At 38.1% G+C, this 17635-nt stretch overlaps 4 protein-coding genes across 4 annotated transcripts; 3 read left to right on the forward strand and 1 right to left on the reverse strand.

Annotated features, from left to right (window-relative positions):
• Positions 1-601: 601 nt before the first annotated feature.
• LOC135083918 (THAP domain-containing protein 5-like) lies at positions 602-5100 on the forward strand. The gene is made up of 6 exons (XM_063978672.1): positions 602-1343; positions 1578-1822; positions 2044-2097; positions 2506-2658; positions 3130-3216; positions 3336-5100. Exons 1-6 carry the CDS (start codon positions 1243-1245, stop codon positions 3461-3463), a joined length of 768 nt encoding a protein of 255 aa, XP_063834742.1. The 5' UTR covers positions 602-1242; the 3' UTR covers positions 3464-5100.
• An 87-nt stretch (positions 5101-5187) lies between these two features.
• LOC135083919 (uncharacterized) lies at positions 5188-9835 on the forward strand. The gene is made up of 3 exons (XM_063978673.1): positions 5188-5373; positions 8380-8771; positions 9418-9835. The coding sequence occupies exons 1-3, from the start codon at positions 5196-5198 to the stop codon at positions 9586-9588; spliced, it is 741 nt and encodes a 246-aa protein (XP_063834743.1). The 5' UTR covers positions 5188-5195; the 3' UTR covers positions 9589-9835.
• LOC135083917 (glutamyl-tRNA(Gln) amidotransferase subunit A, mitochondrial) lies at positions 5457-7118 on the forward strand. The gene has a single exon (XM_063978671.1). The coding sequence runs from the start codon at positions 5570-5572 to the stop codon at positions 7055-7057; it is 1488 nt and encodes a 495-aa protein (XP_063834741.1). The 5' UTR covers positions 5457-5569; the 3' UTR covers positions 7058-7118.
• Positions 9836-11255: 1420 nt separating the features above from the next.
• LOC135083847 (cilia- and flagella-associated protein 206) lies at positions 11256-16818 on the reverse strand. Its single transcript, XM_063978587.1, has 11 exons — positions 16550-16818; positions 15793-16034; positions 14963-15140; positions 14467-14641; positions 14036-14228; positions 13483-13638; positions 13251-13376; positions 12739-12881; positions 12318-12442; positions 11803-11912; positions 11256-11571 (listed from the first exon to the last, which is right to left on the reverse strand). Exons 1-11 carry the CDS (start codon positions 16755-16757, stop codon positions 11332-11334), a joined length of 1896 nt encoding a protein of 631 aa, XP_063834657.1. The 5' UTR covers positions 16758-16818; the 3' UTR covers positions 11256-11331.
• Between the last annotated feature and the right edge of the window lie 817 nt (positions 16819-17635).

Raw genomic sequence — 17635 nt, forward strand, 5'->3', positions numbered from 1 at the left:
ACTGACTCACCGATCATCAAAACTCTAAGGCACTTCTAGCAGACCTAGAAGCTTCAAATTTGGAATATAAGTAGTGTTTGGTGTATGAATCAAGGAAAAACTAAAATATTTGGGGGCACGGTAGCGCAACCGCCAAGTCGAGTAAAATTTTTCAATTTCGGTCCAGTTTTCTAGATACATAACTGCTGTATACAAAATACAAAAAGAAATGAGATCCCATCAAAAACAATACTTGTCAAAAAAACCAAGTCTCGCAACTCAGTTGTTCTACGGTAAAAATTTGTGAGATCCATGTAATACCAAGTCCAGGCCAGGAAATCTTTAACGTTTTACATAAATATATTGACTTGGCCATCGCATGAAAACACGTGTAAATTAAATTATTTAGTGCGATGGCCAAGTCAATAATATAATTTATGTAAAACGTTAAAGATTTCCTGGCCTGGACTTGGTATTACATGGATCTCACAAATTTTTACCGTAGAACAACTGAGTTGCGAGACTTGGTTTTTTTGACAAGTATTGTTTTTGATGGGATGTTACTTTTCTCTATGGTCATTGACGTCTAGTAGTTCATTGTTTTGACGCTAGTTGTCGCCAGTGGGTAGACACTTCTCATACAAAAACTAGTCTCTATATGTAGCAATTGATATACAACCTTATCCCTTAAGCAATAAAGTGCATTTTGGATTGATTTTACTATAGCAGGGGAACCCGCGGATCAATACCACCATACTAAAAATAATTGTTAGTGTCCTTATGTTGGTAGTATTGTTAGTTTGACAAATGAAAAAAAATGTCTGTCAATTGAGTTTGAGTTTTTAACCGGCGAATTGATTCGTGTGAAGTTATTTTCTCAGATTTGGTGCAATATTACTGTAAATAAACTTTTCTGTCGTTTACGTTGAGTTGATTAAGTTCCTCCGTATCGGGCGTGATAAAGTTTGCTGTTCAGTGTTATGTTTTTTGTGAGATAGAGACTCTTTTAAATAAGCTGTGTTTCAACTTCTACAGAAGTTTAAACTCTTATTTACTTTTCTGTTTAATGGGTATGTTATCTACTTACTTGAAATATTACATCTATTACAAATCTATTTTTCATTAAAAACAACCCTATGTGATGAAAATGTAAATGTACTTTCAAAACTGGTAAATGCATGAACCAGGGCATTGACACTGGTTGGAGAGAAATTATAGGCTTTGTTTAATTAATACCTATTTCATTTTAGGCTTCTACTGATAATGGAGAGTAGAAACAACAAGAAGTGCGTTATTTGTAATAAGAGGCGAAGTCGTGGTGGATCACCCTTACTTTTGAGTAGGTTTCCTCTGGATTCTGACCGGTGAGTTTCTAATAACACTCATTTATTACAAGATAATTTTACTGATTGTGTAAACTTAAAGGCTGGGATTAATATTTTTAATCATACAGTAAATAACCATAACCAATTTTTAATTTCAGTATTTTGTTTCGTACTCTGCAAATGAATTGCATAACAATACTAAAAGAAATTAGTTGATGAATAAATTTCAGTTTGTTATTCTTTTTCTTTTCTAATAGGTATTTCTTATTTCAGTTGTCGAATGTGGGTTAAAAATGCTGGCTTAGAAGACTTAGCATATGTACCTATTGAAAAGTTACACCAACTGAAGTTTGTTTGTGGTGGGCACTTCACTCCTGAATCCTTCAATGCCAAAGGAACTCGGCTGAAGAACTCAGCTATTCCAACACTGGAATTGAGCAATCCCATCTTGCCAGATGAAGTTTTGACAGAGTTTCCTCTTCATGTAAAAGACTCCAATAAAGAAAACCTCAAGACAGGTATGATGATGACTTCAATTATTTTTTTAAAATTTAATTTACTATCTATCAATTTTTCTGAATTATTTAGATGTCTTAATTAATTTTCTTTGGTTTCCAAAACAAACCAACCGAATGCAATTTAACAAGGTTCTTTCTTTGTAACCACAAACATGTGTTGTATGCTTATCAATAAATAATATATAATTTCAATTATTAATTATATCTATACTTTGTTACAGTTCTTTATGATCATTCATATTGCATTCCAAAGAAGTCAAATCCAGTTGAACGAGGTATGTTTATCTAAAATTATACTAATAATATAAAAAGGAAATATTTAATTGTTTGTTTGTATTTGATCGGCTCCGTAACTCGAGCCAAGATAGCCTAAAGTGCGGGTTAGAACCCCACAGCTTGAATATTGTAGTAAACCCACTCGTAACACAATTTAGCTTAGAATGTGTGTTGAGTTAGAGGGACTTTAGTAATTTGTGTAATACAAATTCTTCAAAAAAAGTACCGGACCAATTTGAAAAATTTTAGGCAATCTACATTAATTAGCCAGGTCAGCTAGTTTAATAATATTTATAAGCTAGTAATTTTTAATGTGAGCAAGACATGTACTAGACTGATTGTACCCTAAAGTTGGGTAAGAACATGACATTTTATTACCCAATTCACATTTCATTATCTGCTTTCAGTTCCCCTTACAACTACAACCAAACAACTAAATTCAACATGTTTGGGAGCTGTGGATATACCAGATTCTGGTATTTCTGCGAAAACAACTTTTGAACCTCTTCCTTCTACTTCCAATGCACCAGAACATATGACCTATAAACCCATTACTCATGGTAAGTGTACAAACTAATTATTTACCTTCTAAAATATGCCTTCCCTCAAACTAAAGAATGCCACCCTGGATGCGTTCTGCAGTCTGCAGTCAGGTCAAAATGAACTTATATGTACAACATTCTAGGTTTCTGTACATTTTATATTAATGAGATTTGACCGTGCGGATACGAACAAAGAACGCAAAGCACACGTGACTGATTGCCTTATCACGACCACTTACAGATTGTCTTGACATACCCGCAGACCGCATCCAGAATGCAGAACATTAAAACCTCTAAATGCCTTTAATTTAATATTATGTCATTGTTATTGAAGGTGGGCCCACGCTTCATATTTTATGAGAAGAGCTATCATTATCCTGTCTTTGCATTTTTTTAAAACTTGATAATGATTGATTGATTTGGAAATAATATGTTTCATAAAACAACAAAATAAATTTTAAACTAATTTGCATATTTATAATATTTCAGATGATAAAAACATTTGCCATCAAGATGCACAGGCAGAAATATTAGTCCACAGTTATAAAAGACCTAAGAAAAACATTGAAATGAAAGGTAAGATAAAACATACCTAATTTAAAAAACTAAGTAAAATTGCTGATTAATAAACCAATATTCAATTCAATTTGCTTTAATGTTGTTTTTTTTTACTAATGGAAATGTTTTTATTACAGACACTTCATCAACATTTACAATTAAAGAGAAGAGGCTTTGGCGACAGTTACAAAATGCAAAAAAAAACAATAAGGAATATAGCGAAGGTAGTTGCAGAAGAACACAACAGAAATTTTTTAAATATTAAAAAACTGAATAGTACCATTGTAAATCCAACATTCAAAACTAAGATGAGGGTGAAGTATGCTGCGCATGCTCTGAGTAATACCGTGGCAGCTATTTTAAAAATGATGGCATGGAAAGAAGTTTCTGATTGCAATAATACAGCATTTGTGATTGAACAGTTAGATAAACTATTTGATTGTACAAATGGTCCATCATCTTTAAATGACGTAAAGAAAGGGATCCGGGAAAATGTTTCCACATCAAGTAATCACATTGAGTCTTGGACCTTTTATACTGATAAGTTAAAAACCATAAAATTTATAACAGCAGAAAACACGATACTAAAAAATGTTAAATGCGTAAAGGGATATCAAATATCTATCAAATCCTTAAACGATATTTGGGAAAAGTTAAAGAATGAAGGGTTTAAATATATGAACCTTAGACAGTTTAACCAAGACTCTCTGGAAAACTTATTTGGAATCATTAGGCAACACAGTGTAACCAATAGAAATCCCACTATCACGCACTTTACTGCAGCGCTTAAAACAAGCATGGTTACTGGGCTGAAAGTGCCTCATAGCAGAAGTGCTAATTGTGAAGCAGACAACAATAAACATATGCTGGAATATAAAGACATTTTAAAAACTAATTTAAAAACCACAGAAATAAAAATTAATGTTCAAGATTCCACAGACACTGAATTTTATCCTGTGTTGTCTATCCCGGACCCTGAAAACTTAGAACAGCCCATTGAAAATTTGTGTAGCCTTGAAAACCAACCAGTAGTATATGTAAGCGGGTATTTAGCTGCCAAACTATTACAGAACAGTTCTTGTTTAATTTGTGAAGAGTGTTTGAGCGTGAAAACTCCTGTTGACAATGATTTGTATGCATATAAATATCTCTTCGCGAATGGTGGCATGATAAAAAAAGTCTCGTTTATCCAACAATTCAATTATGTACCACCGTAAATGAAGCTAAACAATTTTATCATGACCATATTGCCGACCAGATATATATGGAAAATGTTGGAAAATTCATTTTCTTAATGTTGAGTACAAATTGTAATTTTAGTTGGTTTAAATGTCAACAACATAATAAATAAATTTATGATAAGATGTTTAAAATATTAAGTTACCTTTTTCTAAGAAAAAGTTGTAAAATCATTAATGACAGCCTCATAAAAAGTGAAAACAATTTTGCTGACAAAAGTAAAAAAGCACAGCAACAAAGCATTGAAAAGTAATCTTAGGGCTGAGGTTCGATCAGCTGATAAGAAAATTAAAGATGTTTATAAATAAAAATCCTATTTTTTCTTAGAAAAAGTTGTGAAAATAAAAGTTTACAAAATTATCATTTCTGTACTTTGTTATAATTTTCAATAATTCCTCATGCCTACAACTGCTATGTCATGTTCAATACTTATTGTAATATACCTATTTTATTTCGAAATAAATAATTTACGTTACAAAACTTTGTTTTACTTACACATAGTATAAAATAAAAATAGTAATCATTAAAATATTGAAGGTTCCTATACTAGATATCGATATGCAATTACAACCCTAGCAAAGTATCGATAATCGATAAGTCATTACGAACGTCACTAATACTGTCAGAAAATAAGGCATTATGTTGGTAGCTCCGCCTGTAGTTTGTGCGGTTGGTAAAGATTTGCGGGTCGTTCTCTAAAATGCATATGTGTGCGTGAGCTCAAAAAATATCTATGGAGTGCCGTCTCTTACTCTTTTATGCTCTTTGGTTGTCGCTGTTTCGCTGTTGAAGAAAGTTCAAACCTGATTGAAAACTTACAAAAATTGCACAATTTCCTATTTGTGATCATGAAAGTTGACCAAATTTTTAATGAAGAACACAATAATTTACTTGATGAAATTACTCAAAGGGACGAAAAGGAAAAAAATGCCTCAGGTAAGAATAAATCTATTACATTAAACGTTAGATATAACCCGGTTCATTTGCGAATAACTAGAATAGACTCTCTTTCAACTTCATGAACTAACTTCGTAATCTGGCAAACTTGTATCCATATGTCAAGTTTGTTTATAACCTGTGTTTGAAAAAATTATCATTAAAATAGTTGAAAATAAACGTAATTTAATAAAAAATGAACAAATTGACTTCGTATACTATAAAGGAAATCCACAGAGCGTACAGAGATAAAATATTAACACCGACAAGTTTCGTGGATTTGAGTTTGCAAAGAGCGAAGCAAACGAGCGAATTGAACGCTTTTGTGACTATAACTGCTGATGAAGCTGAAAACCATGGGATCGAGAGTGAAAAAAGGTTCTATATTGAGAAGAAAACGAGACCTTTGGACGGGATTTCGGTGGGAATTAAAGATAATTTCTGTACCTACAACATACCTACAACTTGCGCTTCTAACATGCTGAAAAGCTTCGTGCCGACTTACGACGCCACAGTTTATTCTCGATTAAGAGCTGCCGGTGCTTGCTTAATCGGCAAGTGTAATTTGGACGAGTTTGCGATGGGTTCAGGCACTATTGATTCCATATTTGGACCTACAAGGAATCCATGGGGATTTGACGAGAATGCTGATGATTGGAGGATAGCGGGAGGCAGTTCTGGCGGTAGCGCCGTTGCGGTGAGCTCTGGGGCGTGTCTAGCCGCCATTGGGTCAGACACCGGTGGATCAACTAGGAATCCGGCAGCTCTATGTGGTATTGTAGGCCTGAAACCAACTTACGGACTTGTATCCAGATATGGCCTGATACCTTTAGTTAATTCAATGGATGTGCCTGGTATATTGACTAGAAATATTGAAGATGCTGTAACTGTATTGAATTGTGTAGCTGGCCCTGATGATTTGGATTCAACAACAATAAAAAGAGCTTACAAGCCAGTTGATCTTGTAGATATAGATTTATCTAAAGTAAGGATAGGAATACCTAAGGAATATCATTGTGAAGGAATGAGTGAAGAAGTGCTAGACACGTGGAGATATGTCGCTGATATTTTAGAAAAAGAAAAGGCAGATGTCAAAGCTGTATCATTACCACATACTTCAGTGTCAATTGCTGTATATTCTATTCTAAACCAATGTGAAGTTGCCAGTAATATGGCCAGATATGACGGCCTAGAATATGGACTACGAACTAACGAAGACAACTCAACTGAAGAACTTTATGCATCATCTAGATCTAAAGGCTTCAACAACGTAGTCAGATGGAGAATATTTGCTGGAAACTACTTTTTGTTAGCAAAAAATTATGATAAATATTTCATTAAAGCGTTAAAGTTACGTAGATTGATTTCAGATGATTTTAACAATGTTTTCAATGGTGAAAACTCTGTTGATTTATTGTTGACACCTACAACGTTGTGTGACGCACCACTTTATAGTGATTTTGTATCGAAGCATAATAGAGATCAGTGTGCATTTCAAGATTACTGCACTCAACCAGCAAACATGGCAGGAATACCAGCTATTTCAGTACCGATCCGTTTGTCAAAAAATAAGTTACCTTTATCCATACAACTTATGGGACCTTATTTGTCTGAAGAATTGTTATTAAATGTAGCCAAAAAAATTGAGAGTATTGTTAATTTCCCAGAATTGAATTCTGAATAAGTCAATTGATAACTTTAAGCTAGACAATGATAGTGCTAATAAAATTAGTGATAATCTGTTATTTTTTGTTTGAATTTCTAATGCCCTTTTGATATTGATACCTGACCCTTCCCTGTTCTAATAATACTGCCTAAACTTATGCTGTTAGTTAAAATTAATGAAATAGGTACTTTAAGTATAAGGCCTGGTTCAGACAAGTTCTACACAATAATCGCGCGGTTGCCGGGCAGTTCTCGTATTACCGTAGTACTTATTATTGTTCTGTGGTATTACCAACCATAACCACCGCGCGGTTACAGCCTCAGTGCTCGCCAATGAGAACCACCTAGTGACCGCGCGGTTATCGCGAGTATCTGAACAAGGCCTAACAATTAGGTCCAGAACAGACGGTGAAACGCAACTGCAACTGCTAGTTACTTTTGAGTTGCATCTAAGTTTCTGCCATAGCGTCCGAAACTTTCAAACTGGTCGCGTCATGTGTGGTCTCTCAAAAGTAACTAGCAGATGCAGTTTCGTTGCAGTTGCGTTTCACCGTCTGTTCTGGGCCTTAATGTATTTCAGCGGTAAAACGGTTTTACATAAATTATTGACTTGGCCATCGCACTAAATAATTTAATTTACACGTGTTTTCATGCGATGGCCAAGTCAATATATTTATGTAAAACGTTAAAGATTTCCTGGCCTGGACTTGGTATTACATGGATCTCACAACTTTTTACCGTAGAACAACTGAGTTGCGAGACTTGGTTTTTTTGACAAGTATTGTTTTTGATGGGATCTCATTTCTTTTTGTATTTTGTAGACAGCAGTTATGTATCTAGAAAACTGGACCGAAATTGAAAAATTTTACTCGACTTGGCGGTTGCACTACCGTGCCCCCAAATATTTTAGTTTTTCCTTGATTCATACACCAAACACTACTTATATTCCAAATTTGAAGCTTCTAGGTCTGCTAGAAGTGCCTTAGAGTTTTGATGATCGGTGAGTCAGTGAGTCAGTGAGTGACAAAATTAAGTAACTTTGACCCGTTATAATTCTTAAACTACTGGTTCAAATTGAATGAAATTTTAAATATACCGTGTCTTTACAATGCCTGCATAGCTAATGAAAATTCAGCCTTCTAGTTTTATCCACAACGAAGTTACAGGCGGTCGAAAATGGCCTGAATTGCTTCGAGAAAAGGATGGTACGGCCGTGCCGCTTTTTTGCTCGACTTGGTGGGGGCACTGCCGTGCCCCCAAATATTAAACTAAAATATTACTGCCGCCTAAAATTGCCTTTGTTCCTATCTCTTTTGTAACTTATCTTATTTAATTTTCCAGCTGCAATCACTTCAGAGATCCTGAATAAACTAAATGTAAACATCCAGGCACTGCCGCAAAAATGTCAACAAATACTCGTACAGACCGCCGAGAGTCAAAAATCTACGGGCATCGAACACCTGGACCCTATAGCCATATCTCTCCAACACTCCAAAATTCTATCAGAAAAACTAGAACAGGATTACGAAATTTTAAAATTGAAGCAGAAAAATGCGGAGCTGCAAGCGAAAATAGACCGTAATAACAAGTTTTTGGCTGAACTAAGGAGGGATTTGGAGTCTTCGAAGAGTTCCCTATCGGCTCAGAATCCGAGTCCTGAGAATATACAAGAGCACATCAGGCAGTTGAGGCAAAAGGTTGCGTCGTATGAAGAGAGCTGTGAGAAAGCTAAGGTAAGAATAATTGACGGTTCATTTGTTTTTATCGATAAGAGGTAGGTGGTACCTGTTTACTCCTGTAAAGTTTCGAATAAAATAAGTACAACCTGGTCGAGTTAACTGCGCACCTAACAGCCTTTACGTCACATCCACGCTCTGGTACGGACACGAGGCGAACGCGCGGAGATGTGCAGGTGAGTGCGAGGGAGAGTCGCATTCCAGCGAGGTGTGCAGTTAACTCGATCAGGTTGTAAGTAGTCTTAACTAATCTGGTTTCCCCATTCAATGGAACCCCGTTTCACCATCTTAATGGGTAAGTTTTGGTAAATTATTTCTTGGTCCACCCCTAGACCTCAGGCATAAGGAACCTACGTGCCAATTTTGGAGTCTCTAGATCCAGCAGTTTAGGCTGTGCAGTTCCAGTCCGTCAGTCAGTTTTCCTTTTCATATCATCATCATTTCAGCCATAGGACGTCCTGAACATAGGCCTTCGCCAATGACTTCGATAATGACTGGTTGGTAGCGATTTGCGTCCAGTGCCTTCCTGCTACCTTTATGAGCTCGTCGGTCCCCGTTGTGGGTGGACGTTTTACACTGCGCTTTCCTCCACTCGAAAGCCCCATCCTTTTCATACTTATACAGATATATTTTATGTTTCCAGATGAAATACACAAAGCTGTCGGTGCCTGACGGCGTTCTGCCGAAGTCTCTGATGACCCTGGTATCCACACTGGCGGCTTTGAACGAAGAAGCCGCTTCCTTGAAGCAGCGAGCCGATGATATCGCACTGGCCAGACAGGCGAGGGACACCTTCAATAGATTGAGGAGGTGATGAACTTATTATTAAAGGTGTATTTTGTATTTAAATATTATTTGCCTAAAAAATAATGTCAAGTGTTGGCCATGAATGGTAAGACATCCCACGGACTGCAAATTAGTCTGTTGTCTTCGGGGAGTCTAAGTGCCGGTTTTTACCAAGGCGGAACGGAGCGTAGACCATCTTCTCCGCTCCGCTTGGTGGAAACTGGGCCTTAGTTGTAAGGGCGTTTTGGCAAATTACATTAATTACTTTAAAACAATGTGTTTAATTTAAACTAATAATAGGTGTCCAATCTAACAATGTGTACACTTAGGCCCAGAACAGACGGTGAAACGCAACTGCAACGAAACTGCAACTGCTAGTTACTTTTGAGTTGCATCTAAGTTTCTTCCATAGCGTCCGTTGAGAGACCACACATGACGCGACCAGTTTGAAAGTTTCGAAAGTCTATAAGTAAGTTGCAGTTGCGTTTCACCGTGTGTTCTGGGCCTTACTGTACTGAGTCTGAATTTGACCACTGGGGACTTTAAAATAATTATTTGGAAAAAAAAATGTTTATAAAACTTAAAAACTTTAATAAATAGGTAAATTGTAATAAAATGATAGAAATTCTTGTTTCTTCAATGCAGTAGGTCTTTATCGACCGCTGTGCACACATCGGAGCCGCCCGGCTCTATGCAAGGCCAGGAACACTTCTGGATCACTCGGGCTGCAAATAAAAAGTTCTTAATATAATAATACTAGCTGTAACCGCGACTTCGTACGCGTGAAAATTTTTGCTCTGCACCGTAGCGTGATGTTGTATAGCCTATAGCCTTCCTCAATAAATGGGCTATCTAACACTGAAAGAATTTTTCAAATCGAACTGGTAGTTCCCGAGATCAGCGCGTTCAAGTGAACAAACAAACAAACAAACAAACTCTTCAGCTTTATAATATTAGTAGGTATAGATATGTCTTCAAGGCGAGAGTGAATAGGAGGCATCTAATAGGCAGTTATGTAGCTAGATAGGTAACAGCCTCCCTAGACTACCTACTGCTTAGGGAAGTTGTATAATTTTGCAATCATTTAATTTTCTTATGCGCCGATTATAATCGACATATTTTGCTGAATAGTCACCGACTATTAGCCGACTACAAACGACGCCGAATAGTCGGCTATCCCGACTAGTCAGCCCATCTCTACTGTAATATAATAGTTGATCGACTTTCCACAGGTTCTCAAACTTACAGAGCGCCCACTTTTTGACTTACGCACTTACAGAGCGAGACTATTCCCACCTCTCGTTCCCACTGCCGCAACTCCTATGTAGCCAGGATCTAAAGCTTGACCGCCAATAAAAACCCAACCAGTGAAGGTCAAACTTACAGAGCGCCCACTTTTTGATTACCCACCTTTTTTCTTCTCCGCCCCGAGCCTGTCCTTCAAGTCCATAGAGTGCTGTCCGTCGCCCTTCTGCCCCCGTAGTCCCCACAAGAAGAAGTTGTTAGCCGCAGTATTGACGCCGGCATCGCGCCTCGTCTGCATACACTTGTCTCGAAGCTCTATGGTCTGACAGTGATACTCACAGGTCCACTGATGAGTTTTTGACTGCAGTGGATGACTTTCCATATTATGTTCTCCAACTTACAGAGCGAGACTATTCCCACCTCTCGTTCCCACTGCCGCAACTCCTGTGTAGCCAGGATCTACAGCTTGACCGCCAATAAAAACCCAACCAGTGAAGGTCAAACTTACAGAGCGCCCACTTTTTAATTACCCACCTTTTTTCTTCTCCGCCCCGAGTTTGTCCTTTAAATCCATAGAGTGTTGTCCGTCGCCCTTCTGCCCCCGTAGTCCCCATAAAAAGAAGTTGTTAGCCGCGGTGTTGACGCCGGCATCACGCCTCGTCTGCATACACTTGTCTCGAGGCTCTACGGTCTGACAGTGGATCTCGGAACGGAGGTGACTGTAGTTGGTTTGTGTGGAATGCGTCTGACAGTTCACTATCGAGGCCTGTATTAATAAAAAAAAAGATTTAGTAATCACATGTTTGAAACTATTGAATGTGTAGTATTATAAGCTGATAATTATACAAGTCTAGCGCATAACTAAGTATGGTATGGTAAGAGTAAGGTATGGGAGCGGTCGCGTTTATTTCATACATGATATTATTATTTTTTCTAATTTAATCTTTCTGTTGTAATTTGCCTATGCTTAGCTGATTTATAATGAAACTTCACTAACCCACTGGCAAGCCCGTCGTTTCCACTCCCACATATCCCACGTGTAGTTCTTCTCTATGTGTTCATCAATGGGATGAGCCTCAGTCTGTATGTCTCTGTCCATAACCTTGACTGAAAATCAATGAAATCTCGTAAAATTTTAAAAATATGATATCGCCAAAATAAACCTTATGATGTCTACTGCAAGACATAAATGCAGCCTTACAATAATAATTGGGAGGCCTTATTTCCGATTGTCAAATGGTTGATGATCAATTTGTTATTAGAATTTTGTGTTGTTCTTTGTTTGGTTGATCATACTTTGTCAAAGGTATGCTATACAGGAAAATTCAAATTCAAATTTATTTATTTGCCAGAAACAGAAACAAAGATGTTGACAAAACATGTCTGAAGAGTCTGAACAGCATGGAGAGTGCATGCAAAATCCGCTATTTGGTTCTGGCAAATCAGAGAGAGTTGGCCACCTGTAGTGGAGATTAAATAACCTGATGATAAAAATATTTTATAAGCACTTACTCTTCGGCACGTACTTGGTAACCAATGTGTCTATATCTTTAACCTTGTAGACTTCTTCCACTATATTCAAAAGATTTATCACACTGGGATTGTTCCTTGCATAGTCAAGGACTTCGTTGATGTATCTGAAAAAAAAGTATCTTCAGTCTGTCTGTCTGTCTATTCAGGTACGGTTTTAGAGCCCGATCGAGTTAACTGCGCACCAGGCAGCCGTGACGTCACATCGACGCTCTGGTACAGAAAGGGCGAACGCGGGGAGGTGCAAAGGAGAGTCGCATTCCAGCAGTTACCTCGACCGGGTAGTAGGTAATGTGATAGCATAACAAATGGTCTAGCTAGTGAGTGGTCGTCCTCAGGACAACGTTTGCTTTTGGCGGTCAAGTTTTTTTGACTGTTGTGGTGTGTATTTTAATTGAATTACCTTTCAGGATCCTTGCTGAACCTAGCCGCCATCTTGACGCTGCAGAAACCATATCGGTTGCCCTTTGACTTAATCAGTCCGACTTTCATATTGCTCGGAATTAGCGCTCCGACGCTTAGGCACAGAGCGCAGAAACCTAAAAACTAGGAATAAAGACATTCTGTTAATACTTAGCCATTGAAGCTTGCAAGGAAGACGTCAAAAAACGGGACTATCCTACCACTGCAACTCCTGTATATCCAGTAAAAGTGCTTTTTAAAAGCCAACTTGCATAAATAAATGAGTCTTATGAGTTTTTAGGATCTACAGCTTGTCCATCAAAGAAACTCAACCAGTGAAGGTTGAGTAGTCCCGTCGGAAGGTTAGCTGGAGCAACAACTGGAGTACCTTCTTTCTTTTTAACCGATCCAGGAAAATAGGAGCATTTTTCAGTGCTTTAAGGCTTTCCTAACTTATAAACCATAAACATAATGCCAGATTAATCTACGATAGTATGATAATTATATCTATACCTGTATGTGCCTGTCTTTCATGGATGTGAAGCTGTCGTTGTGTGCAACGTAGTTCTTGAGAGATCCGAGGGACAGTCGTTCTTCCATGCTTACTTTCGAGTTCATTCTGTCCTGATCCGTTATGATCTAGAAACGTAACCTTTCGATTTTGATTTGCCTCTACGAAATGAATTGCGAGTATTTGTGAGCTAGAGAGAGACAGGAATATTCGAAATAGTGAAATACAACATACGTGCCGCCCTTTCAGCATCCTCTCCAGAATACCGTACGGTATTTTCATCTGGTCCTGGATGGTGGCCAAGGTGGACATCAGCCGGTTCACAGTTGACACCAAAAACATGACGTTTTGCATCGCGCGCCACACTTGCCACAATTTGGAAAATAGCGGCTGAAAAAGCACAATGTTCCCTTTTGTCAACCCACCTTACGAGCTCATAACCTCAGTATGCTGTGGACGCTGTGGTACAAGTATAACTGTGGTATTGCCCAGAGTTTTTATGTAAATTACAGCATTGGACGTCCTGTGGCTGAATTGTAATGATGATGATGAAAGCAGGTATTTGACTGCAATCACACCTGATGTTAAGTGAGTGCAGTCTAAGATTGTACAAATGTGCCTATTCACTCTCGCCTAAACTAAGAAAGAGGAGCTATCAAAAGAGCAATACCTACTATAACGATGCTTTTGATTAGATTTAGAATTTGAAAGTGCGAGTAGAATAATTAGTAGGCAGAGCATTAAGAATGTTAGAAATTAAAATTCGATTTAACATTGTAAAACTTACAAACACAGCCACAACCGGCACAGCGGCCTTGTATTTGACAGCAGCGTGCAACTCCTCGAGAACACTCCTGGCTTTATCCACATACATCAAACCGTTCTCTACCATCGTCTCTACGTCCGACAACAACTTCCGAATGAACACTTCATACTGTCGGTTGAACGCCAGAAGCTCGAATATTTGTGTGTAGTCATCCCTAAAATGAAAGATGGAGGTAATAGTAATAGAAGTGCAGGTTTGTAGCTGAGCAATGTAGGGATGTGGTCTCCTATGAACGCCGTAGGCCGCGTCCCAATCAAAATGCTTTTTATAGAAATGTTACTGTTTTGGCCTCTTTCTGACGTTGACATCGGCGTATACACGTCGATAGGAACGTTTGACGCTGACGTAGCACAGCGTTTAATAGGAGACCGCAACCTCAGTTGCTTACGTACAAAGTCAAGTCGGTGGTCGGGCATATATCAACAAACACATTCCCAGTCTCATCCTGTATGCTGACCGTATCTTCAATGGCTGTAGTGAGTGTGTTCACTCTTTGCATCACGGTTATCAGCGAGTTTGACAACGAAGCGAGGCATGCTTTGCCAGCGTCCACCAAATTGAAGGGCACTGGAAAAATTTTGTTATTATTTTCTCCTTATTGGACAGAGGTATAGTAATATTATTTCCTGAATAATGTTGGCTGTTTGGCCTGATACACGGACAGCTTGAAGTAGCTAGTATCGACAGCTTCAAGCTTCAAACTACAGTATTCTAAACTGCTCGAGCAGTTGTGACTGTTTCGGGTGGTTGGCAGCAAAGAAGTCCTGTTGATTAAACATTAAAATGACTATGACTCAGTCCATGTATATTGATCACTGGCAAACTGCTCGAGCTGTCCATGTATGGTGGGCCTTAGGTAGGTATGCATAACGTAGTGTAAGTACTTACGGTCTGGTATGCCATCGCCTCCTTTCTTGCAGTCTCTGTTGAACAGCCGGACACCAGACACAATCTCCAGCAACTCGTTCAGTTGAGCCATCTTCTCCGCACGAGGAAGAGCCACAAACATCTTCAGGTCATTCAAGGAGAACACGCTTTCAAGCGCCGCCATTCCTTCTTTCAATGTCTACGTAGCATGGTTGGTAAAAATACAAACGTTTACGTTAATAATCAGGCCAGAAGTTAGCCTTATTATAGCCAAGACACAAAATCTTCTAGAAACCTCGCAGACTACTGACTTAGTCGGCCTATACATAGTTTGGTAGGCTTCCAATTTGTATGAGGAATCATCATCATCATCATCTCAGCCATAAGACGTCCACTGCTGAACATAGGCCTCCTCCAATGCTTTCCATGTTGCCCAGTTGGTAGCGGCCAGCGTCCAGCGCCTTCCTGCTACCTTTATGATGTCGTCGGTCCATCTTGTGGGTGGACGTCCCACGATGCGTTTTCCGGTACGCGGCCTCCACTCCAGAACCATGGCGCCCCATCGGCCTTCAGTTCTGCGTACTATATGCCCTGTCCATTGCCACTTCAGCTTGCGAGGAATGGATGGAGGATGAGGAATCAGCCGATACCAAATCGGTGTAACGTTTAGCAAGTTGTGCGCACTTCCATTCCATACGTCATGACTGTACTGATTAATAGCCCGACCAAACTATCAGCATTCAGTGTGATTAAGTCGACAAAAAGTTTGTAATTTGCGGGGTGTCTAAATGATTTAGTACAAAGTTCTTGATCTCCTAAAATAATTAGGCAGGCGCCTTAAGTTTACTAACAACTATGACTCCAGGGTTACCCAACCCGCTCGCAAGTACAATATAGATGGAAATCTTGCGGAAAAGCTTCTTGAATTCTGCCTCCTCCTCAGGTGACGGGTCTTCGTCCAGGATCTCTGTAACCAGAGGTCGGAGGCAGCTGGCTATGGACTCCAGATGTCTGTCGATCAGGTTCTGAAGTTTATCATAGTTTGTTTGGATAATGAACTGCATTTTCATGGTGTTCATGGATGTATCTCCACCTGTTTACACAAAGAAAAAGAAAACAATTAGGTATAGCCAATATTTTCAAGGTTGAAAGGCTGTTTATAAAAGCCTATAAATTTATGTAGATGTAGATAATTAAGTAAACTGAAGTTGAACTCGCGAAACTAGCAGGTTTTTATAAGATTCAGGAAGAATAATAAATAACGCATCTCCTTATTGATGTTGAAAATTATAACACGTTGACGTTACAACAAAATTAATTCGAAAACTATTATTTTATTTTCAAATATTTTTGGAGATTCCATTTTTTTAAATTCAATTCACAACAGGGGAGCTGTGTTAGAAAAGTTTGAGAACCATTGACAGTTCATTCAAAATTAGGGGACCCGGACGTTCCGTTAAAATTTATGATATTTATGTTCCTATTCTATACCAGAATTAGTCCCATGAGCAACAACAATTTGATATTATTAGGACTTAGGTTCATCTATTACATCCTAGCAAATGCTCTGGCCTCTGGAAATGTAGGCATACCTTACATAAAACTTACGAGTTAGCATGGCCACGCATTCCTCCACGAAATACTGGAGGTTATTCCTACTAATGGTTTTGGAGAACAGCTTTCCATACTTCGGATTCAGCAGCAGAAGATCGATAAGGTAAATCACAAATTCTGGATCAACGGTTACGTTTTGTGCTTGACAGTTCCTCGTTATTTCGTTGGCCATGTTTTTAACGACGTTTTCGTTACAGGCCATTGTTACAAAATTAAAATAAAATGTGTTAAATCGAAAACGGTAAACTTGTTATCAATCAGTCACTGTCAAGTTTGATTGATAGATAAGACGATTCTTAGGTTACTATGGCAACGGGAAAGTAGGTCGCATATCGCATTAAAGTTGTATTGAAAAGGGCCAAGTTCTCTACCTCATAACGTTTTGCCAGTGGGCCTTTGCTTCTAAATTGGAACATACCTATTATACAGGGTGTTTGGCGCATCGTGTGCCAAAATGATTTGGCGGATAGAATGGGTCATTTCCTATATTTTCAGCCCCCATAACACGTTCCATGCCAGGCGGCTACTTTTATATTAATTTTTTTAGTAATTTCACCAAAATACCCAAATCGCATCATTTAATTTCGATTTAAAAAAAAACTAGTAGGCGTAGCCTCAAAGTAAATATTTTGTTTTGACGTGCATTGATGTAGGGTTGCATAAAATCTAAATTTACTAGCAAATATCATCCAGTTTTTTTTTAAATTCAGCTTTGAAGTTTTCCTAAAAGTTAAAAATGGACTGAACATTTAAGTTTACATGGCTATAAAAAAATAAATAAAAGAGATAGCGATCTTCGGATTTTATCAAAACTTCTCTAGTCTATCCCCATTTAAACGGTATACTAATCTTGTTTAAATAATAACAATAACTTCACAAATTCCTTAAATTAGTGCATTGACTCTACTCGGACTGATTTCCGAAATTTGTGTTTAAAACCCCTTTTGTGTGAATAGCACGTTATTAAACACCTAACAGGTAACAATTATTTATCTTATGCAATGTAAAAACCTTTACCCTATCGTTTTTCAATGTGGATTTCTTGAAATTAAAGACGAAAATAATTATTTTGATCGTTTA

The sequence above is a fragment of the Ostrinia nubilalis genome, chromosome 24 (genome assembly GCF_963855985.1).
Source record: "Ostrinia nubilalis chromosome 24, ilOstNubi1.1, whole genome shotgun sequence".
In the NCBI taxonomy this organism is placed as follows: Eukaryota; Metazoa; Arthropoda; class Insecta; order Lepidoptera; family Crambidae; genus Ostrinia; species Ostrinia nubilalis.